Below are 27,679 nucleotides of genomic sequence, written 5' to 3'. Positions count from 1 at the left end.
GATTCCACAAATGTCGTCCCACATATTAGTGTTTCTGTAGCACATCGGCTGCTATCAGACGTGCAAGCGAAGTAGGTTTAGGTTTAGGCTTTAGGTTAGGTACTAGCAACAACAACAACAACCCCACAACAACAGGTGTTTTTTTTTTACATAAGAAGAATTAGAATATTAGAACTATGTCCATGTCAGTTCCGATTCATTCGTTAGAAGAGTTAAAATCTTGGAAGATCCCAACTTCTCATGCGAAACTCGAGTTTCGTGAAAAATGTTTTGCAGCTTGTGAATCAGGTGGAATTTTTCAGGACTGTCTTGTTAAAAATGTTCCAAAAACTCTCGTCTGTCATGATATGAAAGGTAATATGAAAAAAAAACTTGTCAAGTTTTCCTACTTCATGTAATTTCATATTTACTTTGAAATTGTTGTTGAAAATAAGGGGGTTATCTTGATGACAGGTCTGTGCAATCACTACAATTTTATTATAACTTACGGTACCTTATTTCACATATACTTATTTCGCTTCTAGTCTGATTGACGGATGTTCAAACCAGGAAGCATATAACTTCATCCAATGGAGTATTATTGACATTTTTGTCTATTTTAGCCACCACTTCATTACGATTCCACCACCTTGCTGGATACATGGAGCACATGTTCATGGAGTGCCTATTTTAGGTTCTTTTATTATTTTTTTTTTCTTTCCCTTTATTTATTTATGATTACCTTCTTCATTGGCTATCAGGTACTATAATTACAGAATGGGATGAGGGGGCTGCTACCTGTAAGCAAATCTTTTCTTCTAAAGATTCAGTTGATGACTTTGTTAGTTCTCTAACTCAATTAACACTACATCATAATTTCGATGGTTGGCTTATTAACATTGAAAATCCGTTGGAGGAAGTATCGATAGATAATGTGATATACTTTCTCCGTCGTCTGAAACAAGAACTCGTTTTTGCCGGAAATTGCGGTAAAATAATCTGGTATGATAGTGTTACGAAAGAAGGAAAACTCGATTGGCAGAATGAACTAAATGAAAACAATAAGTATAAATCATGCACAGATTCTTCTTTTATGACCATCAGATTACTTTTCTTTTTGTGACTTCGCACAGGGATTTTTTCGATGCATGCGATGGTATCTTCCTGAATTATGTATGGAAGCCTGAAAATTTAAAGAATTCAGCCTTAATGGCTGGAGACAGAATCTTTGATGTCTTTGTCGGTATTGATGTCTTCGGTCGTAATTGCTTTGGTGGTGGAGGATTCAATACGAATGCAGCCCTTTCAGTTGTAAGGCAGGAAAGGCTTTCTGCTGCTATTTTTGCACCTGGTTGGGTGTACGAGTGTCACCCTGTTGAAGAATTTGAAAATTTGAGTTTTAAATTTTGGTCCCTTTTATTTCCCTACTTGAATGTGCATGGACCCACCTCGCTTCCGATTCGGACCAGTTTCTGCCCGGGTTATGGTAAAAGTAAATACTTCGGCGGTCAGGTCTGTTTTAGTACATGTTAATACTAACAATAACAGTTTATAGCTTGATGATTTTTGTCTTCTTAGTTGGTGGAGGATAAGCCTTGGCACAATATCTCTAAACAGCAATTACAACCATGCTTAGCTGCTGTTCGTGGGCTATTTGATTTTGAAACGGAAAGATTAGGGATTTTCAAGTGTGGATCCGAAATTTCTATTTTTGGTAAACAGAATCTTTGTCTTACGGATGCATTTAACGGCGGAGGATGCCTGAATATTGAAAGTCCTTGCGCTGCAATATTTCCGTAATTCAAATAATTTTATAATTTTGTTATTGCATTTTTCTTTATTTGTTGCACTATTTAAAAAGTTTTCTGCATTATATAGATTATTCTTTTGCAATATCCCTGTCAAAAAGCTAGTGACTATTGCAATTGTCTTCAAAGGGGATTACAAGGAGGAGCTGTCTGTTAACCTAAAATTTACACAATTTAGGACTTCCCACACAACGTACGTTAGTAGGCCTACCTGTTGGTCTTTAAAATGACATAAAATATTGGTATTATTCTTATGTTCGATTCCTAGCAACGTTTCCTGCCCTCTTACTTCTCAGATGAAACAGTTTCCTACAACTTTGAATGGTGATGGATGTCACTGTTCATTTACAATTTCATCGGTGAACATTGATTGTAGATGCGACGAATTGGTAGGGAATCTATTCCGTTCCATGCCCAATTCATCCAGCTGGGAGACGAGGTATGTGTTGCATCAACTACAATCAGTCACTAGTGACAATAATCTTGTGATTATGTGTGATGAAATGTTTTTCAATTCAAGGTTATTTAAAATTTCGGTGAGCGACCAAACCGAAGATTGCATATTTTTGAGAAGTATTGCGCTTGAAAGCCAAGGTGAAACAGAGTGCAAGATCGGTTATTTATGTTGCTTTTAAGTTTTTTTTAACACTGATGTAAGAAGTGAAATTCTGCCAGTCAAGCAGAGTAACACGTAGAATAATGTTCAGCACAGCATTTAACACTGATTCTATCACATATATAAATAGTGCTTAAATAAGAAAATTAATCAATTATTTTTAGATTGCGGACCGTTTAATTAATTTAAGGTATGCATTCTAGACAATGTACGGAAAATCTAAACATATTTTTAAACGCCACAACACATCGCCACCGACAACAACAATCCAGCTAAATCAATAACTGCAATAACGACAAAAAATGATAAAATGTATTCGGATATTGGCTCACTCATTTTGGTGATTTCCGACAGACATCCCTAAAAAAAAGAAGTAGTAAGAGAGGAGAAGACAACGATTATTGTTAACAACTAACCTCGGTATAGATTTTCTGACTGATTTCTTCCCATTTCCATAATTGGATTGTTTGTCCTTTTAGCATATCGTGACAAGCTTCTCTGTGTTCAGGTACACAGCATGAAGTTGTCACGGTTTCTTTTTCAGCTTGGAGATAGGTCAAATTGTAAAAGGCGTGAATTCCGCAGCAATTTAGCTTGCTTCGGATTTCATCCACACGAATTTTTGAAGTTTTATTGTGGTGATAATTAGAAATGTTTTCCTTCAGAGAATTTTCGGTTATTTTGGAAAAGCGAAGAACCATTATTCCTCCCACAATTACGAATCCAAGATTTAGTAATACGAAAACCAGGTACTGAAGGCGAGCAGTGCGATGCAATCATTCATCGTAGCGAAATATTCCATTTAGTCAAAGGAGAAAGAAAATTACTCTAAAATCTTTTTTTGTTTTTTTTTTTTTATACAAACACGAGCTTACGCAAGATATCAGGCATTTTTTCTCGCCAAAGGCACCACACATCCCGAATAGGCTAAGAAATATGAGTAGACCGCTGACGGCAATTGCAACCACGATGTTCATAACCATATATTTGTCGTTTACCACCAAAAATTTCTGTTTGTCTGATCCTTTTGCAAATTCTTGACGTTGTACAAGTGACGACGCCGACAAGGAGATTAATACAATGCCGCTCAACTGCATTTCAAAGAATATGTCAGTATCATATTTTATGAAAAGCAATAACAAACCCAGTCTTCCAAACGCAACATTTAATTCGATAATTTCAACCATCTTCAGTTAAATTCTTTAGTAAACTCACGTTGGAATAATATAACTGTTAATATTTTAACAAATCTACAATTACATTGTAATAGAATAATATGTTTACCAGGATTAACAAGTTGAGGCACAAAAAACTCCATCGTAAAATCTTGTGGGAACGGAACGTAACCTCGTCCGTCATTTCCCTTTGACTGTTTTTCCAGTTACTATTTCAAATCGGAATGAAAGCCCGTGTGATAAGGAAACTTACTGTACCACTAACAGGAAACCCAAAATCCGAGTAAAAGAAAATACATTTGCAAACAAGCAATACAGCCGGAACCCAAACGGTATAAAAAAGTGACGTCTATCATTAATATCGTAATCCATAAAACCACGTTGACTCCACCAGTTGGTCTCACGCTTCGAAGTTTTAACTCCTGAGATGGTCACACGATTAAATAAGTAAATAACCAGAATAACCACTGCGGATCGCCTACTGTTCTCTAGGTTAAAGCCCAGCAGTGCGCAGTCAAAATTGTACGCGCGTGTATCCAGGTCGGATGTATATCACTCCAAATAACCTTTTCTTTTGCTTATTTCAATAAATTCTCTGCTTTAACAGCTCTAATTAATTTTCTTATCCTAATTTTCAAATTAGATAGGAATCGTTATGGCGTCTACTGCGCGTATTCATCATAGATTAAAATCTATTTTTATTGGATGGTAGATGGCGGTGAAAAGGTCTTTCCACAATCCGCACTTTACTTTACTTTCATCCGCATTTTATAGTTTATTTATTAAAAGCGTTTTTGTTGTTTTCCGCTTTAGTGTCAGAATATCTGACGTTAATTGGAATTGTGCAATTACGTTTTCGTATCTATTTTATGTGATAGTGTTGCTTTTTTAAATTCTTTCTCGATCCTACAGCACCCAATAGTTTCTTTTTTAGAGAAGAAAATGAGTGACAGAGAACACAAAGATCAGGGGAATAAGTTGTTTTTAGCTCGACGTTTCGATGAAGCAATTTCATGCTATTCCAAAGCCATTGTAAATTTCTTTAATTAAATTAAGCATAAATTATTTTGTTTTGCAACGCGTAAATCAAAGTAATTGTAATTGTTTTCTTTAGCTTAAAAATGGTTCTGTTCCACAATACTACACAAATAGAGCTCTCTGCTCTCTCAAGCTTGGCCGTTGGGATGCAGTAGTGCAAGATTGCAAAAGTGCTTTAGAGTTAGACAACACTTGGGTGAAAGGTTTTTAGTATAAATTCTTCAAAATACTCTGAAAATGCTATATATTGCTATTATGTTTAGGGCATTTCTTTCTGGGCCAAGCTTTAATGGAAAAAGAATGCTATGAGGAAGCAATAAAACATCTTCAAAGGGGTACTCATTTCCCCAACTTAACATAAATTTTGAACACATAAAATCTGATTATTGAAATTTGCTTGTTATTAGCCCGTGATCTTTCGATGGATCAGAAACTTAATTTTGGGGATGATATTACCAGTCAGTTAAGACTGGCAAAGAAGCATCATTTTACAAAGCAGGAGGAGAAAAGAATTTCACAAGAAATCGAACTACAGGTAGTCTGTTAATAACATTCTCTTTGTCCACTCCACTTTGCAAAAAATTATGATTCATTTGAAACTTGGATTTTATTTTGATAGATGTATATAAATAGGCTCATTCGAGAGGATCGAGATCGACAAATCGATTTGGTTAGTCAAGACAAAGAATACAGTTCAGTGGAAAACGAAATTTCGAACATAGAGAACGTCACCGTGAGCATATCTAGAGTATTTTTCTTGTTTCGTTAGTAGACTAATAATACTTGATTAAAATCGGTAGGATCGCTACCTGGCTGAATTGAATGACCTTTTCGCAACCGTCGATGACCGAAGAATGGTACTATAAATTATTCAACTGTGTGTTTCAGTACGTCTTATACCATTAAGAAATTGTCTTTGTAATTGTGTCGGTTAGAAACGTGAAGTTCCAGACTATTTATGTGGCAAAATCTCTTTCGAGATCATGAGAGATCCAGTCATCACTCCTTCAGGAATAACCTACGATAGGAAAGACATCGAAGAACATTTGCAGGTAAGTGAATTCAAAATTGCCTAGTAGATATTAGCCAAAAGATTTGTTTTTACGCAGCGAGTTGGACATTTTGACCCTGTGACGCGAGTTAAATTGACCAAAGACCAATTGATTCCAAATTTCTCCATGAAAGAAGTTGTCGACTCGTACCTGACCGAAAACGAATGGGCTCAGCACTACTAACCACTTTTTTAAGGATCATTCATTGATTTTGATTCTCTTAAAAACTCCGCCGCATTGTATTAAATGAAATCGATATATATTATGATTTGAATCGCCGAGCCCCAGTTGTGATGTTTCCTATCGGGTTGGATGATAATCAGGAAGTAAATGTTGCTATACAGTCTTTCGCTATTGATTGCACATTGCTGTTGTACTTCAATAGACGATGCTGGAAATTTTATATATACCTGATTATGAACCTCCTATTAAATTTGATTTTATTGGGATCAGAGTTCGCCTTGAGCAGATTCTACACCTGTAGGATTGCTCCAATCTTTCAATAGGTTATATTCTTTAGACTAAATTATCGTCTCCTCTGACAATTGTTTGTGGGTGATTGATTTTATTACTTTAGCCAAAGGCAATTGATGATTTGCAGCCGAACTCTATTGGTACGTTTCCTTTCATTAAGCACTTAATTGAGCTTGGCGTGGTTCGTTGTGGATGTGGCCAAGGACAATTGTATCAGAGTTGGTTAAGTTGGTCATTAATCAGGGGGGTCGACTTGAACGGACGGTACTATCGATCCTGGTACAGCACGGGACTGGACCGATATTCACTTAAATTATAATAAACGTCCCATGGGTAAATTGTGTTTGCCACGTCGTCAACTACAGTTATTATCTTATCAGCACTCTAGAGAGAAGTCTGTTGTGTATCTTGCAGTGTGCATACAAGGGCGGAAACGTTACTGTTCCTGTTCCTAGGTCTCAAGTTGAAGTTTTTCAATTTAATGCATAGCCTAGCACTTGTTGTTGCATCGATTTCTTAACTTTTTTTTTCCCCCTCTTCGCGCTTCGACTGTCCTATAAAGGATCGAGCTGACGAATCGAACGGCGTTGGGTGTGCCGTATAGACGACGGAAACGATGGACAAGTCCCGCCCACTCTCATAAAAGTTGGTTGGCAAATAATGCGGGACATTGAAGCCTTTTTAATGTGTCATCTTTTTCATTTTCTCCTTTGATCGCTCGGTTGCTTTTATCGCTCTTGCACGGGGCTTTTATCGCGGTCGACTTGTGCCCCGAATGGCGGCCGGTATCGGACGTTACGTTATATTAGAAGTCAACACAACAACACTTATATGCGGCGTATGTGTCACAACGAGAGTGCCTTTTTGCTACATGGCCCACCGCCAACACGTTTCATTTCCGTTCAGTCTGTCAATAACGATCAGTCAAACAAATAAGACACAACTTTCATTTAGATTGTACCCGGGATCGGCGAGGGTGCCAACGACTTGGCGTTTGTAATTGATTGCCTAGCTCGTATGGAAAATATACGTAGTATAACATTTTATAGGGACTTTTTTAATCCATCGGTGATGGCGGTTGGCCCAAACTTGAAAGCATTTAAAACTGAGTGGAGGTCGAAATTTGATAAACCGTGAAATGGAAACGGGTGCCGTCGACTGGCCATCGTCAAATTGTTTAGTTAATTTAGATTTGTTGGTGTATAGAGACAGTTGCTTCAAAGCCGGTTTCTTGTTATGGCGTAGTCCACGAGTTGCTGCTCCTGCTGCCTCGATAGATAAATGTATACACGTGAAAGAGAGTCTGAGCGTCTAGGTCGTGTATAGACCAACAGTTGGCTTGTCTCACGGACTATTTTCAGATTTAGCAAGGATGCCCGATACACGTGTTTTTCATTCCCGAAAGAAATAAACAAAATGACGAAGAGCAAAGCCGAAATATTTGGAGAACTCTCTCTAGATAGATAGATATACACCGTGACCAACTGCTCATCTATATATTTGTGCCAGAGATTCATTGGCAATCTATCGCGTTTTAGTCTGCGAATAACGCCAATAGGTTTGCCCCTTTTATATTATTATATAATGTAGTGACATTGTGACAAATGAAAACCTCGATCGAATCCGATCGTACTGTACAAGAAACGGCAGTCCATCTGGCCCGCGGAGTTAAACAGCAATCAATACTGTACAGGCGGTTGAGATGGATGGACTAATCATTGGGAGCGTTCGGCCATTTGACTGTCACACCCAATAATCAAATGGCACTGAAGAAATAAAACCGATCGTCGCGCTATGGTGGACATGAGTGTTAAGGTGAGTTGAGAAAACAATAAATATAAGAAAAAAGGGAAACGGTGGAAGTAATGTCCGAGCAAGTAGAAAAAAGGGGACAAGGAGAATGGCAACTGATAATAAAGGGCCGTTGGTCCCTAATGTTTCGTCAGTCGAAAGTCGAACTGCGAGTGGGGCGGTTTACTATATACACGCGCGAGCTGCTGCTGCACGTTAAAAGGGAAATCAGAAGAAGAAAAAGAATTGGTTTTATTTACGACAGGCCCTCTCGCGATACACAGTCGTATCACGGCCGTGGTGTTGCAATCTGCATCCACAAGTTATCCGACCGCGTGACAACCCCAAAAACTCTATCGTAAGTCGTTACGTAGTATGTACGCTGGTTTCGTTTTTGTTGCCCAATCAACGCCCCGTTGCGTCTCTCCCGGCTCGCCAACATTTTCAAAGCTCATCTGAAAAAACGCGTTCATAGTGCGGTTTGCCTTCAAGGCAATAGTAAAGGTTACTACCTTATCGTCGTCGTGTGCTGTTAGCCTTGGCGCACCATCGAAGAGAAAATCAACTAGACGAGAAGAAGAAGAAGAGAAAGTCTCAACACAGGCCCAGGGGCGATCCGCCACTCGATTCCTCCGGGCTCTTCTTCTTACAGTTCAGTTCCGCGTGGGACCCCAAACTAGGAACGTCGTCTCAGTCGTGCATCAATTTTTCAAAGGGTTGGAAATCTTGTGTTAGTATCTGGTTTAAACTTGCGACATTCTATGATGGCCATCAAATGGTTGGTTGCCATCGTTACGTTACTCTGTGCGGCCCAGTTCAACGACGGGCAAAATCTACTTTCCAAACCGGATTCGCAATTGGACTGGCAGATTCCTCTGACCAAATGCTGCGCCAGTGAGAACGAGTTCTACTCGCTGGGATTCGACACCTGCACCCTGAATGGAGAAATGAATTTCAACTGGCCGCCACCGGTGTACTCGGCTAGGACCAACGAATCTGTCAGCGCCGGTTCGGCCCGATTCTCGTTGACTTTTAATCTGTCGACTTGCACGTCCGGTTACGCCAGCCAGAGCACCAGAGACTTCCGCTTGTACACGGACGGATCGGCCGTGATCTCATCATCGGGGGAGCGGCTTCCAGCCAATTCATTCTGCCTCAACCAAATTTCTTCGGGAGAAGTTGATGCGGCCGAATTCGCCGTTCGCCACTGCGCCATCGATCCGTGCAATCAAACCAACTGCATCCGCAAGTGCTGCCCGTTGGGGATGGCGCTCAACACTACGACGCAATTGTGTCAAACGTACAACGAGCCGTTCGCCCTGGAATTCCGCAACGTGACGGGTCACGTCGTCACGCCCAACCCGTCGTCGTACCTCATCCGCCAAGGAGACGTTCCGAAATGTCAACACGGCATGTTTCCCCTCTCGCCCAATACCAATCCCGAAGATGAATTTTACGTTCTGCCCGACGGCCAGATTTACCTTCCCTATTATCCGGAAAACGACAGGTACACCCGGGATTATTGCATTGACGACTTTTCCAGCGAAGAAGGCATTGTAAGTTTCGTTATTATTAAATCTTATTGATACACTAAATCAGTTTTGTGGAAAAGAGAAAAGCCAAACGGACGAGATGTTGATTGTCTTCTTGATATTATAGTACCGGCAAGCACTTTTGTGTTTTCCTCCGCAACCGGAAGAGTCGGCAGATAACCAACTGGTGTTGAAGGTGTTCCCTTATTTCCTCTTTCTCTCGTCACTTTTTCTGACTGCCACGTTCGTCGTGTACGCCATGATTCCCGAGATAAGAAACATTCACGGTACTTCATTTTTCATGATGCGTTTTCATACCTTTTGTCAACTTAAGCGCATTAATTAATCGTGTTATTCTGTTTAGGTGTGACAATCATGTGTCACGTTGCATCGCTAGCCGTCATGTACATTGGTTTATGCGTTATCCAATTGGGTCCCCAGTTGCCGGACGGTGTCTGCGTTGGATTAGGTAATCCCGACTGATTTTTCTGATAAAAGTTCTTCAATAATTTGTTTTCTTCCGGTATATTATGCAGCCGTGATTGTTCATTTTACATTTCTTTCAACATTTACCTGGCTGAACGTCATGAGTTTCGACATTTGGTGGACTTTCAGGTACGTTATAACCGCAAGCAAACGTGCCATCTATGCTTTATAGTATGTTTTGGATGGGACGATTGAAGCGATTTGCCAATAAGCCTGCGGCATTGCCTGTGTGTTTTCCGCTTACGTCATGCACACAACACACTCATTCGGTTCTTTTTTGTTGTTTTTCGTTCGTTTTGTTTTCTTCTCGGGAGATAATGACGAAATCCCCCATATCTCTCTCAGATCGTTATCTATGCGTGGTGAAATCACACGCTTGATAGTTTCCCTATTCAAACGTTCTCTAATATTATTTGATCACTTTTTTTTCTTTTTGTGTTCTATTATTTCATATATTTTGTTGACGTCTTATATTACTTTACTGTATCTTTCCCTATTATATTCCCTGTGACTCGATTCTCCCACGTACGATTGTCAAGTCCGTTGAACTCTTCGACCAACGCCAAAGCGGTGGCCGTGGCTTTCTGGATGCAAACGCTCGCCAATCAAACGACGAGCTCCGCTTCATCGTCCCCCATCACCGATGATGATGATTGCGCAAAGGAGAATTCAGATCAAGACTCGGGTCCGAATAAAAGCTTAATTTCGAGCTGGTGAGTGCTGAGGCTGCCACACACAACACCTGCCGGATTATTAAAATATAAAAGCGGGACTCTGCGGAGACATTTGAGAAAGTTGCGACACCTCTCCCCAGACCGCACGATTATGATTATTTCAAAAAAAGTTGACGTGTAATTGATTTGTCACTCACCACAAGTGAATGCGCAACAGCTGTCTCACATCATCTTTTTTACTGCTGGCTTGCGCTTGGCTGCATCACAGCTCATACTTCTTTTCTTCTTTCTTTTCGGCTATTAATCAGATTAGTGATGCACGGATGAATGACGACGATTAATTGTTTTCGTGTGCTTTCTATTTGATTCACGTGTACAGTGACTTGCGGCCACGTAATTCCAGACACGGGCGCCAGCATTTGGGTCGCCGCATCATCTTTTACTCGATTTACGCTTGGGGTGTTCCCTTTATTATCGTCCTCGTCGGCCAAGTTCTCGACCATTTGAAAAATCTCCCGCAACACATCGTCACCCCTGGATTTGGCGAAGTCAAGTGCTGGTTTTTCGGTGAGTCTATTTTTTATTTCTTTTGATCAATTCAAAACCGAATTGGTTTGATTTCTTGTTCAACAGAGAAAGAGGCTTTCTTGGTCTACCTGTATGGCCCCATTGCCGTTTTGATTCTGAGCAATATCGTCTTCTTTGTCATGACGGCCGTCCTCCTCTACCGGGCCAGCGTCGACGCCGCTTTCGCTGTCAACAGTGCACACGCCAAGCAAAAGTATACAAGAATTTCTCGTTATTATAATAATGAACATGATGTCTTATGACTTTTTCTTGTTCCGTATAGGTTCCGTGTGATTTTCAGTCTCTTCATCCTGATGGGCGTGTCTTGGATGATGGAAGTGATCTCATTCGCCGTCGGAGGCTCGGCTTACATTTGGATCCCGACCGACATCCTCAACATTCTGACGGGCGTCTTCATCTTCGTCATTTTCGTTTGCAAGCCGAACGTGTGGAAGTTGCTGAAACTCAAATGCCCGTGTCTTAAGCGGCTGGACGGCTGCTGCCCGTCGTACATGACCCGCTCCAACACCCGACAGGGCACCACCACACGCAGCACCATCAAAGAAGTGTCGCACACTAAATCGTTGAATAATCTGGGCGGCGGTGGCGGCGGCCATCAGCTGGACGCAGATTCCAAGAAGAAAATCCGAATGGATGCCCCGACTCAGTCGACGCAGTTACGTGACTCGACTCAAGTCGATTCCGGTGATGAGATGATGATCGACCACGAATCCATCAGAATGGCCTGAAAATAGGAACGCTATAGAGGAATTCAGGCTTCAATTCAATTCACGCTAATCGCTGTTAATTGTAGCCTGGGAGAGAGACATGAGATGGACAGACTCACATTCGATCAAAGTGCAAAGCATTTTGATTCGCACTTTCCTGTTGCCAAAAACAAAACAAAAAAACAAAAGACAAATCAATGTCGTCTATAATTTAATAAGTCACGAGCATCAATGTCTAAGTGTATCCAGACCACATTCACACCCTATACGTATTTTGATCATGTTAAGCCGATAGCTGTACATATTATTTGTTTGCTGGATTTGTGTCAGAATGTTTCGTTGTTTCGCTTTCGCCCTGCTGATTGTTTTCCCCCACATTTCCCATCATCAGTCAAAATGAAAAATTCATCGCATGCCATTTGTTTCTCCGTGCGCGTTGTTTCAGTGTTCCACATTACCATTTGAATAGAATACACACACACACACACACAGACGTCTTTTTGTGTAATTTGTAAACAATTCGCCTTGCAAAAGTTTCATCTTTCAACGCGGGCGAGACTTTTGTTTTGGTTTGCGTCGAGTTTATAATTTCGGCGAAACGACGCGAGCGAGCGAGCGCGTTCAACAAAATTTGTTTATTGACGTCCACTTAGTTGTGTGTGTGAGGGTTAAGAGTTGTTGCTTCGCAGTTGTGCTGTTTATACACTGAACAGCTGGCCGAGCCAAGTTTCGTGTGTGTATATTTACGGTTTTTTCGATTGGATCGCGCCGATCTTTTGTCATGTTTTTCAGCGGAGTGGGTATTCTTAGCATTCTCCGCCCGTCAGCTCGCTTTGAAGGTATATATTTCTTTATTTCTTTTTTTCTTTTCCTTTTTTTAAAAAAAGAAAAACCCTGGCCTCGTTGCTTAAAGAAAAACGAGGTGAAAAAAGAAATGGCGGAGGCACAAAAAAGGTATAGACCGGGACACTTCTTTTAGCCGCAGCTAGCGCTGTACCGCGGTGAAGGGTAAGAGAGAAAGAGAGAGAGAGAGAGAGAGTTTTTCCAGGGTTTTTTTGGTGTGTGTGTGTGTGGAGCCGGACTGGAAAACAAATTGGCCAACGAGATAAATCAGACGGTGTGCAACCAGTGAGCTGTTTGGAGAGAAAACAATACTCAGCCAGCAGAGGTCTGAGAGGAGCAGAGTCGGCCGGGACTGCTCACCAGTTCGACCAGATTTCAACAGAAATTGTCTGTTTGACTACACATTCAGGTACGTAGTAATAATATTTCTTAGAATATTATTATTTGGGGATTTTGGGACACTCCCTTTTTTCTTTAAGTAAGAAACATGTTTCCCTATCTATGGATTTCAAAGGATGACTAAATACATTTTCGAAAATGACATTTATTTTATTAAACATTAGGTCCGGTTTCACGTTTTCCCCCCCAGGGTAAAGTTGCTAGGAGAGATAAAAGCTTCTTTATTGCCTCTCTTCTCTGCTGCTCACAGGGCTCCTCTCACTCGAAGAGTGAGCAGCTGTCACGTAACATCTCACATAATTCGGGCGTCTCTCAATCTTTTCAAATATTTAGACCGACGACTCCCATCCATTTCAGAGCGAGTGAATGTGTGTGTGTTTCTTATTTTTTTTTGTTGCCCAGGGTGTGTGTTTTCGTGATTAATCAAATTTTCTATTTTAGACATTCGCTCGGGAAAACAAGAAGGAAGCGCTCGTCTCTCGACAAGACATTGGCGCATTCACAAAACAGTTGACGTGCCGGTGGAAATTAACTTTGGTGCGGTGGTTTGTTTGTTGTTTGCTCCGGAGTCGACCACGCCTTTTTGGAAAGTGCGCAGAAAATGACACAACATCAACTGGCGTACTACGCAATCGCAGCCCTGTGTGTAACCTTGAGGATCACCTTTTGTGCCGCCGGAAGCGATGAGACCATCAAGCGTGACCATCAGAAGGAGGAGCAGCAGCTGATCCCTTTGACGAAATGCTGCGATATCGGCCAGTTTTACAACGCCGGATTCGATCGCTGCCTGGAATGGGAGAGCTATTTGGCGGAAGTGCACTTATTGGCGACGTCGTTCCAGGACGTGCCCCCATTCTACAACGACAACGACGGCCGTGTTGTCCACCCGGTGGCTCCTAGCGCCTTTCTCCTATCTTTGGCCAACTTCACTTTTTGTCCGGACGGACAGATCGCCAGGAGCTCGCCCGACTTCCAACTATTCAAAAACGGATCGATGAAAACTGTTGAAGGCAAGGCGCTCAAGTTTGGCGAATTTTGCGTCGACAGAATCATCAGCCGGGAATTAGGAGCCAACACGAATGTAACTGCGGGATTATTTGTCGCCCGATTTTGCATTCCCGACCCGTGCGTCGTCAACAACCGGACGGGATGCGTCCGCAAATGCTGCCCAAACGGAATGGCTCTCAACGGAGAAGAAAGAATTTGCCAAGTCAATTCGGCGCCGTTCGAGATCCCGTTTCACGATGAAAGTGGAGCCGCCCTTAACGCGTCCCATTTCGGGACCTCCTCCTCTCCAATCGTCAGCGATGGAGTCTTTGTCGGCTGCCAACACGGGGCCTATTCACTCCGGCCATCCGTCGAAAGCGATGATAAGTTTTACATCCTCCCCAATGGCAGGATCCACACGCCGGCACTCGGCGAATATCACGACGATTACTGCATCGACAATTTCATCGTCAGCGAAGATGGTGTAGTAAGGACATGTTTTATAATGATATGCTATTAAACCTTTGGGGGGATTGTCGGATGTGACGTCATGATCCGATTATTACTATTTGCAGGAATTGCAAGCGTTGGTGTGTTTCCCTCCGCAAGCGGAAGAAAGCGAGGAGAACTCGGTCATTCAATCCATTTATCCTTATTTCTTGTTTGTGTCTTCCCTGTTTCTGATTGCGACCTTCGTCGTTCACGCCCTGCTGCCGGAATTGCGCAACACTCACGGTAATTCGAATCAATATGTATACACACAGAGCTCGGGAATTTCTGTATTGCTTGTTTGTATAGGAGTGACAGTCATGTGTCACGTTGCTTCCATGACCGTCATGTACGTCGGTCTGGGGACCATCCAGCTCAGTCATCATCTCTCTGACGGTATTTGCGTCGGATTAGGTATGCACACATTCAATTCCAACAGCCATGGAATTTGTTTGAAATGTTTGCGTCTTTTTCTATTCCAGCCGTGACTGTGCATTTTGCATTTCTGGCCACTTTCACGTGGCTCAATGTCCTGAGTTTCGACATTTGGTGGACCTTCAAGTAGTATATTATTTCTTAACCGGTTGATTTTAATTCGCTAATTTTATCTCTTTTTTTTTCTGGTTTGAATATTAGCGACCGTCGTTTGCCCAGGAGGACTCGCAAATTGGACCGTCGATTCGCTTATTATTCGCTGTACGCTTGGTCAGTTCCCACAGTCATTGTCGTTTTCGGCCAGGTAGCCGACAATGTCAAAGAACTGTCCAAACACATTTACCAGCCGGAATTCGGAATACTCAAGTGTTGGTTCCACAGTAAGAGCTTATTTAGAAAAGATACTACTCCACAAGATGAATAATGGCCCTTTGCCATATCCAGCAGGCTTATTATCCTCATATAACGGGCTCTCTTTTGTTATTATACAGCTCCTGGCTCCTTTTATACGTTCCTCTACGGTCCCATGGCTCTCCTGATCCTGGCCAATATATTATTCTTTATTATGACGGCGACTGCTCTGTGCAGGACCAGAGTTGGGACGACTCGCAAAGATGAGGCTAATTTGTTCCACAGCAAGCAAAAGTTTGGCACTACTACTATATTTCATCGTTGATACGGCCCATTTTTTCTAACCGACTCCGCACACACTTTTGGCAGATTCCGGGCCATCTTTGTCCTGTTTATTCTGATGGGAGTCTGCTGGATCACCGAAGTGATTTCCTTCGCCGTCGGTGGCTCCGCCTATCTCTGGATTCCGACTGACATTCTCAACATATTAACGGCCGTTTTCGTCTTCTTCGTCTTTGTCTGCAAGCCCAGCGTCTGGTCCCTTCTCATGAAGAAGCATCCGTCCTTGCAGAAATTCGATCGCCTTTGTCCCAACTGTATGAAGTACGACAACGGCCAGCAAGAGAACGAGGATCGATCCTTCTTACAGCAAACGTCTATTTGAGAATGCGTGCTGCAGAATCACGTAGACAGTACTACTCCCTATTCCCGCCGGCCAAACAAAAAAAATTGCATTGAGATGCCTGACCACGAATAATTTTTGCTCGATATTTAATCATTTCGCAAACGTGAACAATTTAATAAACGGATAGGTCTATAAGAGCAAGGAGCGAAAACGAGTTGCACAGAAAATAAAGCGCGAGTCTATTGCATTTTTATTTATTGTGCTTACCACTAGCTTTTGATTGCTATCAACTAGTTTTGCCAATTTCTAGTTTAACGTATTATCCAATTTTATTCGATTTATTTAGTTTTTATTAATTTATTATTTTACTATTTATTTTACCCAATCAATTATTGAATATTTGGTTTTGTAAGATAAATTTAATCTGATTTAATCAAAAACGACAATAAAAAACTCATTTTTGCAATCTGGCAAATGCATAACCATTTCAGATAACAGACTACAATTTTGAGAACGACACGTGAAACGAATATTTCTTTAATTTTTTAGAGTGCTATGAGACAATTCTATAAATCACCGATAAAACCTACCAGAGAATAGTTTGTGCACTTCATAAGGGACTATTTTGGCAGGTATTTTTGTCTTGATTAAATCTCGAGTGTGAATTATTTTGTAGTGTGGAAAGCTGGCAGAGGCAGGCACAGACAAAGCTGTTTTTCTTGTTACAAACGAGGCTTAAGGCCACCATGGCTAAAATAAAAGAACTTGATCAAGATAATGATCAAGGCATAGGCATCTCAGAGTTTTCTTGTCCTACATCATCCATGTGAGCAAGACACTTGGTGGTTCTCGTTGATGAATCAACTTAAACACTCATAACTTCGCACAGATTTTTTCAAAACTTTTGAGGACCATGAATTTACTCCCTCTTGGCTTCCAAGAGAGTCCCGGGGGTGTTATTGTGGCGGGTTTCGGTCTAACAGTAATTTTATCTGCGGGTTTCCTGCAGATTTTTACTTCTATCTTGAGAGCGGTAAAGCTTAGTCAAACTTTATTTGAGACGAACTGTTAGATACTGAAATGATCCCGATCCGTTTTTCGTAACTTAATATTCTTATTTTTATTTATTTAGATAAGGAGCAACCACCAATGTCGGTCGAGTTACGGATCTTCCCCTTTCTTGAAATGGCCTCGTGTTCACCCATGCGAGTGTAGGGTGTATTCACGAGGACACACCCGTTTTCCTATATCCCGCCTGGCGGATTCAACTATTATTCAGCGGATGGATGGAGCATTTCTGGATGGATGCCTGGCCGTATTTCCTGGAATTGAAGGTAGGGCAAAATTGATCTCTATTCTTTCTCTTCGACTATTGCGGTGGCGTTGGTTTTAAATCGTTAGATAGTATACGGAGTACGATTATTCCTGAGCCTTATTGCGGTTGACTGCAACTGTTGTTTTGTTGATTCAGTCAGGGTTCATTAAATAACTTTGTTTTTTGGGTGGAACGACTGCAGATTAGGCTTGTTTTTGTACCTCACAACTTTATCTGTGGGTAAACCATCAAATTCTAAAATATTTTCAAGTAAATTTACAATATCAACTAAAGTTTCTAGCGGCTTTGTGTCAGAGTTTTGAGTTTTCTGAGAAATCGGGATGAGTCCCGTTAGTACTTCTAATAATAACAACAACGATTCCTTTTGTTATCGCGGATTTTCTATGACTTACATGTTCTGTATCTTGTTGATTGCATCTCACTCAAGTTGGTGATACCTCCTTTAAAGTTAAATATGAAATGGGTCGCCGCCGGGCCTATTACTCTATGGGCAAGCAATTGCAAGAAATTCCGCCCGCACTGTCGGTGAAGGATCGATCCAAAAAAAGATCGTCCATCTCACTCACAGTGTCGGCGCCGAAAAGCGATTTTACATGTTTGCCTTTTGCAGTTTTAATACTCGCCCACTTTGGTGGTTGGCTGGTTGCGCAACTGCGGAATATTCCATTAAGGTTTCGACGAATCTACGGACGTGTGTAACCGGAATTCTGGCAACGGTTTCCGGCCGTTGGCCGCCATTTCTCACTTTTTCCGACACCTATGCCAGAAGACATTTGAAAAAAAAGCATTTGATGTGTCCGGCGTTTATGGATGGGCAAAACTCCAAGCCATTGCCTTAATCGGATCGATCGTATTGACGGAACCACCAACTTAATAAGTGGAATTTGTCGTCGTTCCTGCTTTCGCGCTACTTTGGCGTGTAATCAAACCCGATGGGCATCCGCAAATGTGATCACTCGCTGCTGCTGCTGCTGCTGCCACGACGCAATTACGCCAATCTCTTTCCATCAGCGTCATTTTCAGTCAATGACAGTTCGCAGACGGTCACGTCATCGCGGGACCAGACGGGCGGGAGACGGACGAGACCGTGTCACACTGCCAGCAAGAAGACGAAGGTCGCGTTCCGTTCGGCGAAAGAAACCCCCCCAGGTGGAATATTTAATTACTCTGTCAATTCCGGCAATTCCGGCAGGTGGTTTTGAAAGGTCCCGCACCATATTTCACGCGGTTGTCGATTCTCTGAGCCGCACTTTACTGTCGAGTTTTCCCAGGCCGCAATTAAGGGCTGCAGGGGAGCACGAAGCCTTCCCAAACTGATGTAAGCCATGAACTTTTAGAGTTGTATATTGAGCTAATGACGGCCAACTGAGCACACTCACGCTACTAGTAGCGTATAGTATATTTTAGGAGAATTTGTAACGAGAGAACCCCCCCCCAAGTATCGACCATTATTGTTGAATTTGTTAGATGAAACTTATTTCAGAGTGGTTATTTTAAGGCCCATTATTCACCAGTCACGTTGAACCCCCCCCCCCTCCTTTTTGGTCGTTATGTAACGGACGGGTTGGGTTCTCTTGTTCCGTGCATTATGCAAATCGGGGCGATACGGAGAAAAGGCAACCCTCTTTCCTTCAATCTCGTTTGTTTACCCCTCGTGAATCGACTAATTTGTTTGCTGGTAGCTACCACTCGATTCGAGAGGGAAATAACAGCATTATATAGACGTCAGTGTGTATGGAAGAAGAAGCCCCCCCCCCTCTGCTTATCCCTACACGCTCTGCACGAGTCGACTTTATACTCTCCTCATTCGTTTTTTTCCTTCTTCTTCTTCTTCTCTCTTGAATGTCAGATTGTAGTGGTGCATCGTAGTGTACTCTACATGCGTTCGTCGTGCGCATCCAAAAATACGCCAGCGGATATAGCCGACAGCTTTTTTGCTGTAGGCTGGCTCTGTGTAAACGATGATTGAATTATGTTGTTTCCTATTGCATTATGGTGGTCTCGACTATGCTATCTATATACATACGTCGACATCCCAGTTCGTCGTCGTATAACATCCGAGTCTCGTCGCATGCCATTTTAATCAATATGTGCTTTGAGCCATTTCTTGTCGTCTATCTTCGTACTACGTACGTACGTACGGATGGATTGGCAAATCCTTGTTCAAAACAAATGACCTTAGACAAAATTCACTGGGACGAGCATAACAACGTCTATAGATTAGTTTGCTGGCACCGAATTGGCCGGATTATTCTGCGGCGTAATTACACGTTTTCAGGACGGCGGTGTCGCACATACTAGACATTTTAAATCTCATTTGGCGGCGAGATTAATCGACTGCTTTTCTTCATTAGGAAGATGCGCCCTTGTGTGTTTGCCCGGGCCCGGTGTCGACGTGACTCATTCGACAAAGCAGAAACCCTCGCGGCAGTTCCAGCAAGCAATCTAATCAAAATGACTTAATCAAATCTTGATGATGAAAGTCTCGAAATAGGTTTCATCATTTCTTCTTCTTCTTCTTCTTTTTCCACCGTTTTCTTGTTATCGGGTCCGTGACAAGAATGATGCAAGTGTCGTTTCGCCTGCCGGATCGCTCAGCGTTTGACAGGCGTTGCTGTGACTGGCGTCTTTCTCTATCTTGTTGTTGATTCCGTCGGTGGCAAAAAATAAATAAATAAATAAATAAATAAAAAGTCGTTAGGCGAAAGTAGAAAGTTGCTAAAACTAAAGTGCCCTCGCGTGCCTTGTAGATGAAAAGGCGTTATAGTATATTCTGCCCGTATATATATACTTCATGGCTCCCAAAAGTCCATCGTCCAGCCAAGGCATCCAAACGGAATCCGTGTAAATGCTTTTGACTCGAGTTTCTGCCAAAATAACACACTCTAGTTATTAAACAATCTCCACCAAGCAGTCGGTATATATAATTGCAGACGACCAAGTTGTACAGATGTCGACTCGACTTGCGCGTTTGCGGCGCTAATGGCAACAAATTGGGGCGAGAATTAGGAAGTTGCTTCATTTACTACCGCAAACATTGACCACTCGTTCATCTCTCGTTTCTTTTTCTCTCCAGTAACATGTAAACAGCTCTTGTTATATAGTATAAGGTGATTTATCAGCCATAAACTGCGATTTTTACACCGACATATTGTGTGCAGAGTATAAAGCTGTCACGTCATCCATCATCATGTAAACTCGATAGAGTTTCTTGCCAAGATGCTGGGTTTTTATCGATTTGTATTTTTGTTTCCCCCCTCTCTCAGTTGCCAGCCCATGCACAGGCGGCATCAAATTTCAAGTTATTGGAACTTAAACAATGTTGACTAAGTTGCATGCATTATTACAGTGCGTCTGTTTATACCCAGGTTTTTAAAATACCGAAATTTCACGATTTTTCTGCCAGTGCAAGCGGCTGCGAGTTGCATCGATTTTTCAATTTGTTTCCTAGTGCCTGAATTTCGCCACGATGAGTTCGACGTTTCTCAAAGACTCTTTTTGAATGTAATATGTTAAATATAGCTTTTGTGATGGGAAATAGGGAGCGACATAAATCTGGCAAAACTGCGATAGCATTATGTATAGGATTTAGGCATATATATATAGACGCGCCCCAACATTGACTATAGGGTTCTGCGATTGCTTCAACTGTGCAGTCCCTCTTGCAGAGAGAGAGAGAGCGACCGGCTATTTCTAGGGAGTTGGCGACGGCGACTGGCCTCAGTCGTAGAATGGATCTGGTCCCGAAACAAGGTGTCCCGCGTCGTTCCACGCACTCGTCTCTTACTACCGTTATCTCTTGTGGGATTGAATTTCGTTTGATTTAACTACACGCGCCAGTAGAATTAATTGATCAGAGTGCAGCGGTTCGATTGTCATTTGCTCAGGTATGAGAAGGCACACATTTCTATTCGCTATCGATTTGTTGTCTACTTTGATTCGGCTGCTTTCAACTTTTTCCCATCATTAAAGAACTTGACGTCTTCTCCTAACGACCGCCCCCCCCCCCCCCTATGTAAGGAGGCAAATTTATTTCGTGGTAGGCTTTGACAGCCGCGTAGCATAGCGCTTGAATAATTGATTTCCTCCCCCATGAAGTGGTGTCGGCCGGACAAAGAGTTTGGGGCACAAAGCGGTCTAGCGTGAAATGCCACTGGACCTCTTCATCTTGTAGGCCTATCTTGTCCCCGAGTGTGTGCTGCACATTAGCCCTCTTGGCGTTATAGTCGTCGTCTAGCGTCAAGTGGGAATTGCCTTTTTTCGTCGCCCAGCATGGCGTTGTTATTAGGTGGAACTTTAGCACTCTTCTCGGCCCTGTGTACTTGCGTCACTTTGGGTCAGAACCTTTCCAGCGGCGGATTCGACGACGACAAGTTCCTTTCCGTACTGGCCACGGGTGAGCTCCCGTTAATTCAATGCTGCGGTGTCGGTGAATTGTACAGACCTGGGCTGGATTTCTGCAAGAATGAATCAATCCTTGATGATGTCGATCCGCTCCCAATCTACTCGTCTTATACCAACAGCAGCAACGAGAATCCTTTTCTACTGTCGTTGAACGACGAGCGAGTGCGGACCCAGCGCGCGCTGAAACAATGTCCCGACGGATTCGTAGCCAGAACGACGGATCGCTTCCAACTGTTTGAAGATTTCTCGATGAAAAGCGGAGAAGGAGGAGGATTTCTTCCGGCGGCCGACTATTGCATTTATCCGCAGAGCCAATCTCGTTCGGCGGCGTCGGCCGACGGCCCGTCATTTCAATACGCCGCTCGCTATTGCGTTCACGCCGATTGCGACAATGTCCCGTGCATCCGCAAATGTTGTCCCCTGGGAATGGCCGTCGACGTCAACGACAAGGCCTGCAAATTAAGCGACGAGCCTTTCAATGAGACAGTCCACCGAGCATTCGACTTGACTCCAGAGATGAAAATCGTCGACGGTTACGGATTCGGAATGAATTGCTACGACGAGGCGAGCAATTTGCTGGAATTGACCGAATTCCACATCCTTAGCAGCGGCCAGATGTACGCCCCCGACTACCCCTACGATGAACGAGCCACTTATCAATACTGTGTCGACAATTTCGTCTCAGGAATTGTAAGTAACTTAGTAGCTATTTGATTGGCTGACGACACGTAACGTTTGTCGCATTTCCACTCTTGACTAATATTTGCGCAATATTTTTGTTATCTTGTACCAGCAGCAGACTCAAGATCAAAATCAAAAGAGTCCGATGAAGGGACTGCGATGTTTCCCCCAGTACTTCAACTTGAATGAAGCCAATCAATTGGCTCATTCCATCTATCCGTATCTGCTCTTCATTTCCTCCGGTTTTTTGTTTCTCACTTTTATCGTCTACGCCTTCCTGGCATCGGAGATTTTCAATGCTCACGGTAAAAGCCCCCCTTTTCTTTTTTCTTCTTCCTATACAATATCCCCTCAATTAATCGTGGGCGTGATATTACTGTATAACTCTGATTACATAGGATTGATCGTCATGTGTTACGTCGCTTCGATGGCTGTCCTTTACGCCTGTTTGGGAATTTTCCAGCTCCAGCTGGTTGTACCAAATTTACCAGTCGATCCGGGCTACACCTGCATCGGATTGGGTGAAATGAGATGATGATTGTATATCTTTTGGGTTCGGTTTACTAACTTTTTCTGTCTGTTGTGCCATGCGGTGTGTCGCGATATGATAAATGCGATATGTCGCAGCTGTGGTGACGCACTTTTTCTTCCTGGCCACCTTCTCTTGGCTTCACGTCATGTGCTTCGACATATGGCGGACTTTTAGGTTGGTTTTCTTATATAGATGTATAGCGTCTTGTTTGTCGCATTCGATTTGGTTTGGGTACGACTCTTGACAACTTTGTGTTTGCATTTGGCGCCCCGCCACTCGATAGAAAATCGACTCCGAAACCGTTTAATCGCCGAGTGGGCGCCTCCTTTATTCCGTACTCTATTGTCGGATGGGGATTTCCTTTCCTGATCGTATTGACTGGCCAAGTGTTGGATCGCATTGTCGAGTCCCGCGGCAACAGCTCCGTCATTCAACCGCTTTTCGGCGAAGGACAAACTTGTTGGTTTAATGGTATGAAGATAATTTCCTTATTCGGTCTTGTCTTTTTTCACCGTGGTCGTCCATCTTGTTATCTTTTACGACTTTCAGAGTGGAAGTCTCTCTTTTTATATCTGTACGGACCTGTGGCCGTGATCGTGCTGGCCAACCTTTCCTTCTTCGTCATGACGGCCATTCAACTGTGCAAAACACGCAAGGATTCGGCTCTGGCCCTCAGGAACCAACAGTCGCAAAATCACATTACCAGACAAAGGTATTTGGTTGCCATAACAAGGAGAGACAATGTCTGGACATTCACATTCATATAAGGCTACATATCACTTGTAGGATCCGTGTCATCTTCAGTTTGTTCATTCTGATGGGCGTGTCGTGGACGATGGAAGTCATCTCGTTTGCCGTCGGAGGCTCCTACTTGGTCTGGTACATCTTCGACATGCTCAACATTTTCACCGGTGTCTTTGTCTTCATCATTTTCGTCTGCAAGAAGAAAGTCTGGAAAATGTTGAAGAAGAAATTCAAGTCTTTGCGAGTCAACGGGCTGCACATTCTCTGCCCGTGTTGTCCCAGCAAACAGCAGAATCCGGCGCTGCGTGCCTCTCGAACCAGCAAGCAGAGTTTCTGTCGACATCAAAGCCGCAGTTCCGTTTCCACTCCGTCTCAGCTCTACTTTTTGAAGACCAGCAACGATTTGAAGACGAAATTGTCGCGAAAAAGTGTCGACGAAGAGGACACTTGCATTTAGATGAGACACGACAATGGCGTCTTCTTGTTTATTTCTTTTGTTCCTTTTGCGCTCGAGTTGATTACGTAACGCTCGTCTCGAGCCAAGTCAATAAAACTCAATTGACGGGTTGTTGTTTTCGTTTCGTTTGTTTTTTTCCCATCAGGGCGGATGCATGCAGAACAATTTTTCTACTTTGGGTCGTCTACGTCTATTTATAGTTTTGTTGAATTTATGGTGATATGCCTGAGCATATAAACGTATTTGTCGCATTTCCATGTGAGCAGCAGTCGCAATAATCGATATGTTATCATTGGCTCCGTATATATGCAAAGCCTCTTTTTCTATAGTTTCTATTTGATCCTCTATTATATATAGACGTCTGATGTGTATACCCGGCATTGTTCCTATTACTGTTTAGTTTTGTTATTCGAAATTTGCCGATGTACTTTTTTTATTTAAAATAATACAGTGCTTTGCGTCGTGCGCCCTATATTTGAAATAGATCTTAAAAAAAGGGGGAGAAAATCGAACGTACATGTGCCGTCACTTTTATTTTCCTCGTTTCCTGGTGATGTCGTTTCCATCTGGTAAAAACGGAACCGCACAGCTGATCGCATTTGTTGCCGACGTGCACATGGTAGACGATAGTACAGCTGGCATGACGCATGGTGCTGGGTCCTACACCGGACGTGGCTCCACAGCGTCGGGTTTCCATGCTGGCTAACGCAATTCTCGGCGCTGGAAAAGAGCCCAGGGCAGAGCCCAGGGAGATCTACTGTATACCGAGAGAGCAACTGCTGGCATATGATATGATTTCAGTAATGCGGGGGCATCAGAACAATCAGCTATCCGCCCTAACAAAGAGTGAATAACAGAAAGAAGGATTCGTAAATAGTCGGTTTCGTGTGATATTGAGACTGTCTGGTCTGTGCGACATTTTCTTGGCGACAATGACGCTCGTACATATACGTGTGTCTTGTCAGATGCACGTAAGTTGTCACGTGCGCTGCTGGTAAAAGCTTCTAGGTCGCTGACTCGACACGTAATGACGGGAACAAAAGTTTCAGATGGGAATCCAGTACGAAATATGGACGCAATAGCGCTGCAAATAAAAATAACTGTTGGCAATACATTAATAACAAGTTTTCAAATAAATTCGGATATTTATTGGCTGCTAGGCGATAACTGGAGCGTAGCAATAATCCCGACGATCAAAAAAGCTGGTAAATAAGCGACTTTATATAAGCTCTAGTTGCGTAACTTTTAGTGAGAAGCAGTCGTATCCAAGTCTGCCAATAAGCAGTCTCGTGTCATAAAAGCAACATCTCATAACAAGTTTGAAAACCCGCGCAATATAAAATCCATCAGGAAGCACACGAGTTTTATGTGAGTCACTTTTTCAAACCTGACTTATCGGTGCCGATTCGATGGGGGAATTCCGCAGAACGCCAATCTGTCTGAAAGACATGTACGGTGGCACAGCCTATACTTCGCGGTGCGTTCGAAATACTTTTCCCATGATATATTACCGCAATAACAAGAGCAATACAGTAAAGTGGCAATACCTACATAGGCCGGATCTCTCTCTCTCTCTTGGCAATTTCAAAAACTTGACTCTCTCAATATTTTATCCAAACGAGAAGCACATGCAATCGTTACTTCCCCCATATTAGATTTCTTGGCGGCGTCATATCTTTTTATCGCTTTAAGGAATATGCATTATGAGACAGAGGGAAAATCGTGAAAAATATAAAGGTGAATAATCGTGATCTCCCCACAGAGTCAATTGACTAGGAAGTAAAGTGTAATTGCACCCGAGGGAGTCGCTGGGCAAAAGCGGGAATAATTCACGTCACTGATTGGATAGGTATGTTCGGGTATATTTATGTCCATTCTTAGAATTGTTTCTAATTATCTGTACAATTTCCTTATCAAGAGACCCTTATTTGAGCGGACAGTTATATATACGTTATTCAGAACATCTCTTGACAACATTTGAAACCAACCGGCCATTATATACGCATGGATACAATCCGGATTGAGGGGAACAACTCCTGGGTCAACAGTCAGCTCAAGGCGATAACTACTACGCACAACATCCCAATATTTGCCAACATGTTCTGTTATAAGATTGCATCCCATATATATCCACGCCATGTTAAGTGGGGTCAAGCTGTTGAAGCCGGAAATTGGCTGCTGCTGTCCGCATCCATTTAATCTCATCCGCCAAGGATCAATAAAATAACGTCTATATGCCGCTCGCAAATTCGCATCGGTTTCATTATTTTTGCAAACCAGCAAAAACCGCCGCCCCTTAACTGTGTCAAATGGCTAGCAAAAGTCAAAAGAGTCACCTGAAAGGTTGTTTGACTTTTTGGATTGTTCCGCCTCGCAGTTCTTAAAAAACATTTTTTTTTTTTTTAATATTTACAAACGTCTGGTGTCATTCAGTGCCGGCGGTCTCACCTTGGAAATTCACGGCCCGTGAACCGCACTCAATCACGATCTCATCCGGCAGGAAATGAAGACCAACAGCAGGCGGAGTTGGACTTAATAAAGAGGCTTCGCATTTCGTTCACTCTCTCCACAGACATGTCAGCAAACTCTGTTTTTATTTTCCCCTCTTCTTTTCAAGGAATTCAACCTTTCAAATATACACCAAGTAGAATAATTGATACAAACGTCAATGACGTCATCTCACGCAATTCACGCGGTTTTTTTAAAAGGGCAGCTAGGGAATGTTCTGTATGCGGAACGGAAACTGCTGTCAACACATTCTGGGTTATATTTAGACGTGAAATTATTAGGAAGAATCTGCAGCAGTCGAAATCCAGCTGCATCTCCATCCAATGTATCGCTTTGTCGATTCCTGATTCATTTGTTTCTTCTTTTACTTTCCAATGGCGGACTCGGAATATTGAGTGCGGTGGTCCAGAAATACAGCTAGATGGGATGTGTGTGGTCGTCTTCCAGGTTTATGTTAATTTCTTTTTTTCTTCAATATTACGTCATGATTCTTTGATCACAATAGTACTACAGTATATATATAGCCAACTATATTCTCGTTCTATGCTTCTTTCCGTCGAAGTTTAATCGTCGGTTATGAGTATTGAGTATACTGGATAAGGTTGCTCCGAGCCCTTGATGTACATCTTCGGAGGATCTTACATATATATTATTGATGCCGGTGTAATTGTTTATTGATTGCAGTGAACTGAAGTCTGTTGGATTCATCGTATTTCGCGTACAATGGAAGATTTCAAAGAAATTGTCCAATCCGCGTTCAATCTCTTTTGTACCGTGATTTCTACGACTTTTTTGCTCCCCCGTATACTCTTGTTTACGTTTGCGAATCGGAAATGAGGTCGAAAGTCTAGACAGATGAAAGGGCCTTCTCCTTGTGTCCTACCAGAATCGATGCTGATGAAACACTTTATTTTTTTTTGAAAAAAATCGCAGTGGCCTTTTCCGAAAATTTCACAGAAATCCAGTTG

The 27,679-nt window shown here is 42.5% G+C and overlaps 6 protein-coding genes across 11 annotated transcripts; 5 read left to right on the top strand and 1 right to left on the bottom strand.

The window, feature by feature from the left end:
* The first annotated feature begins 73 nt into the window (after positions 1-73).
* Positions 74-3,499, top strand: LOC124190260 (cytosolic endo-beta-N-acetylglucosaminidase 1-like). 2 transcript variants are annotated; one of them, XM_046582870.1, is made up of 10 exons: positions 74-354; positions 435-453; positions 525-673; positions 741-1,044; positions 1,113-1,491; positions 1,558-1,775; positions 1,858-1,980; positions 2,056-2,226; positions 2,308-2,381; positions 2,607-3,499. In XM_046582870.1, the coding sequence occupies exons 1-10, from the start codon at positions 177-179 to the stop codon at positions 2,624-2,626; spliced, it is 1,635 nt and encodes a 544-aa protein (XP_046438826.1). In that variant the 5' UTR covers positions 74-176; the 3' UTR covers positions 2,627-3,499. The 2 variants fall into 2 exon arrangements, with proteins under 2 accessions (XP_046438826.1, XP_046438825.1); XM_046582869.1 differs by having other exon boundaries at positions 2,308-3,499.
* Positions 2,625-3,819, bottom strand: LOC124190266 (CD82 antigen-like). Its single transcript, XM_046582881.1, has 4 exons — positions 3,688-3,819; positions 3,279-3,494; positions 2,820-3,155; positions 2,625-2,763 (listed from the first exon to the last, which is right to left on the bottom strand). The coding sequence occupies exons 1-4, from the start codon at positions 3,760-3,762 to the stop codon at positions 2,635-2,637; spliced, it is 756 nt and encodes a 251-aa protein (XP_046438837.1). The 5' UTR covers positions 3,763-3,819; the 3' UTR covers positions 2,625-2,634.
* Positions 3,820-4,324: 505 nt separating this feature from the next.
* LOC124190265 (E3 ubiquitin-protein ligase CHIP-like) lies at positions 4,325-6,071 on the top strand. The gene is made up of 8 exons (XM_046582880.1): positions 4,325-4,610; positions 4,693-4,819; positions 4,880-4,951; positions 5,024-5,151; positions 5,236-5,349; positions 5,417-5,473; positions 5,552-5,668; positions 5,726-6,071. Exons 1-8 carry the CDS (start codon positions 4,521-4,523, stop codon positions 5,849-5,851), a joined length of 831 nt encoding a protein of 276 aa, XP_046438836.1. The 5' UTR covers positions 4,325-4,520; the 3' UTR covers positions 5,852-6,071.
* A 1,912-nt stretch (positions 6,072-7,983) lies between these two features.
* LOC124190257 (G-protein coupled receptor Mth2-like) lies at positions 7,984-12,411 on the top strand. Of its 2 annotated transcripts, XM_046582862.1 has the most exons (8): positions 8,012-9,489; positions 9,593-9,752; positions 9,830-9,934; positions 10,002-10,080; positions 10,491-10,664; positions 11,005-11,192; positions 11,259-11,406; positions 11,476-12,411. In XM_046582862.1, the coding sequence occupies exons 1-8, from the start codon at positions 8,695-8,697 to the stop codon at positions 11,939-11,941; spliced, it is 2,115 nt and encodes a 704-aa protein (XP_046438818.1). In that variant the 5' UTR covers positions 8,012-8,694; the 3' UTR covers positions 11,942-12,411. The 2 variants fall into 2 exon arrangements, with proteins under 2 accessions (XP_046438819.1, XP_046438818.1); XM_046582863.1 differs by lacking the exon at positions 10,491-10,664 and having other exon boundaries at positions 7,984-9,489.
* Positions 12,412-12,612: 201 nt separating this feature from the next.
* On the top strand, positions 12,613-16,519 carry LOC124190259 (G-protein coupled receptor Mth2-like). Of its 3 annotated transcripts, XM_046582867.1 has the most exons (9): positions 12,613-13,172; positions 13,327-13,530; positions 13,604-14,636; positions 14,725-14,884; positions 14,948-15,052; positions 15,121-15,199; positions 15,275-15,453; positions 15,565-15,718; positions 15,794-16,519. In XM_046582867.1, exons 3-9 carry the CDS (start codon positions 13,764-13,766, stop codon positions 16,086-16,088), a joined length of 1,845 nt encoding a protein of 614 aa, XP_046438823.1. In that variant the 5' UTR covers positions 12,613-13,172; positions 13,327-13,530; positions 13,604-13,763; the 3' UTR covers positions 16,089-16,519. The 3 variants fall into 3 exon arrangements, with proteins under 3 accessions (XP_046438823.1, XP_046438824.1, XP_046438822.1); XM_046582868.1 differs by lacking the exon at positions 13,327-13,530 and having other exon boundaries at positions 12,873-13,172; XM_046582866.1 differs by having other exon boundaries at positions 12,873-13,172; positions 13,327-14,636.
* A 34-nt stretch (positions 16,520-16,553) lies between these two features.
* On the top strand, positions 16,554-24,314 carry LOC124190258 (probable G-protein coupled receptor Mth-like 3). Of its 2 annotated transcripts, XM_046582864.1 has the most exons (9): positions 16,554-16,681; positions 17,182-17,383; positions 21,674-22,479; positions 22,583-22,775; positions 22,869-22,991; positions 23,098-23,176; positions 23,286-23,473; positions 23,552-23,714; positions 23,789-24,314. In XM_046582864.1, exons 2-9 carry the CDS (start codon positions 17,332-17,334, stop codon positions 24,201-24,203), a joined length of 2,019 nt encoding a protein of 672 aa, XP_046438820.1. In that variant the 5' UTR covers positions 16,554-16,681; positions 17,182-17,331; the 3' UTR covers positions 24,204-24,314. The 2 variants fall into 2 exon arrangements, with proteins under 2 accessions (XP_046438820.1, XP_046438821.1); XM_046582865.1 differs by lacking the exons at positions 16,554-16,681; positions 17,182-17,383 and having other exon boundaries at positions 20,080-22,479; positions 22,586-22,775.
* The last annotated feature ends 3,365 nt before the right edge of the window (positions 24,315-27,679 follow it).

The sequence above is a fragment of the Daphnia pulex genome, chromosome 3 (genome assembly GCF_021134715.1).
Source record: "Daphnia pulex isolate KAP4 chromosome 3, ASM2113471v1".
Classification (NCBI taxonomy): Eukaryota; Metazoa; Arthropoda; class Branchiopoda; order Diplostraca; family Daphniidae; genus Daphnia; species Daphnia pulex.
Note: the sequence above shows the minus strand (reverse complement) of the source record. Positions and strands in the feature narration are given on the sequence as shown.

Excerpts from the sequence above, each read along its gene's own strand:
- LOC124190260 (XM_046582869.1), top strand. The coding sequence starts at position 177 with ATGTCCATGTCAGTTCCGATTCATTCGTTAGAAGAGTTAAAATCTTGG. Across the intron at positions 1,045-1,112 it reads GAACTAAATGAAAACAATAA|GGATTTTTTCGATGCATGCG; the intron begins GTATAAATCATG and ends GACTTCGCACAG. Across the intron at positions 2,227-2,307 it reads TCATCCAGCTGGGAGACGAG|GTTATTTAAAATTTCGGTGA; the intron begins GTATGTGTTGCA and ends TTTCAATTCAAG.
- LOC124190266 (XM_046582881.1), bottom strand. The coding sequence starts at position 3,762 with ATGACGGACGAGGTTACGTTCCGTTCCCACAAGATTTTACGATGGAGT. Across the intron at positions 3,495-3,687 it reads GCCTCAACTTGTTAATCCTG|TTGAGCGGCATTGTATTAAT; the intron begins GTAAACATATTA and ends TTTGAAATGCAG. Across the intron at positions 2,764-2,819 it reads GTCAGAAAATCTATACCGAG|GGATGTCTGTCGGAAATCAC; the intron begins GTTAGTTGTTAA and ends TCTTTTTTTTAG.
- LOC124190265 (XM_046582880.1), top strand. The coding sequence starts at position 4,521 with ATGAGTGACAGAGAACACAAAGATCAGGGGAATAAGTTGTTTTTAGCT. Across the intron at positions 4,820-4,879 it reads AGACAACACTTGGGTGAAAG|GGCATTTCTTTCTGGGCCAA; the intron begins GTTTTTAGTATA and ends TATTATGTTTAG. Across the intron at positions 5,669-5,725 it reads ACATCGAAGAACATTTGCAG|CGAGTTGGACATTTTGACCC; the intron begins GTAAGTGAATTC and ends GTTTTTACGCAG.
- LOC124190257 (XM_046582862.1), top strand. The coding sequence starts at position 8,695 with ATGATGGCCATCAAATGGTTGGTTGCCATCGTTACGTTACTCTGTGCG. Across the intron at positions 9,935-10,001 it reads CGGTGTCTGCGTTGGATTAG|CCGTGATTGTTCATTTTACA; the intron begins GTAATCCCGACT and ends TATATTATGCAG. Across the intron at positions 10,081-10,490 it reads GACATTTGGTGGACTTTCAG|TCCGTTGAACTCTTCGACCA; the intron begins GTACGTTATAAC and ends ACGATTGTCAAG.
- LOC124190259 (XM_046582867.1), top strand. The coding sequence starts at position 13,764 with ATGACACAACATCAACTGGCGTACTACGCAATCGCAGCCCTGTGTGTA. Across the intron at positions 15,454-15,564 it reads ACTCAAGTGTTGGTTCCACA|CTCCTGGCTCCTTTTATACG; the intron begins GTAAGAGCTTAT and ends GTTATTATACAG. Across the intron at positions 15,719-15,793 it reads TTGTTCCACAGCAAGCAAAA|ATTCCGGGCCATCTTTGTCC; the intron begins GTTTGGCACTAC and ends CACTTTTGGCAG.
- LOC124190258 (XM_046582864.1), top strand. The coding sequence starts at position 17,332 with ATGGATGGAGCATTTCTGGATGGATGCCTGGCCGTATTTCCTGGAATT. Across the intron at positions 22,776-22,868 it reads GGAGATTTTCAATGCTCACG|GATTGATCGTCATGTGTTAC; the intron begins GTAAAAGCCCCC and ends CTGATTACATAG. Across the intron at positions 22,992-23,097 it reads CTACACCTGCATCGGATTGG|CTGTGGTGACGCACTTTTTC; the intron begins GTGAAATGAGAT and ends GATATGTCGCAG.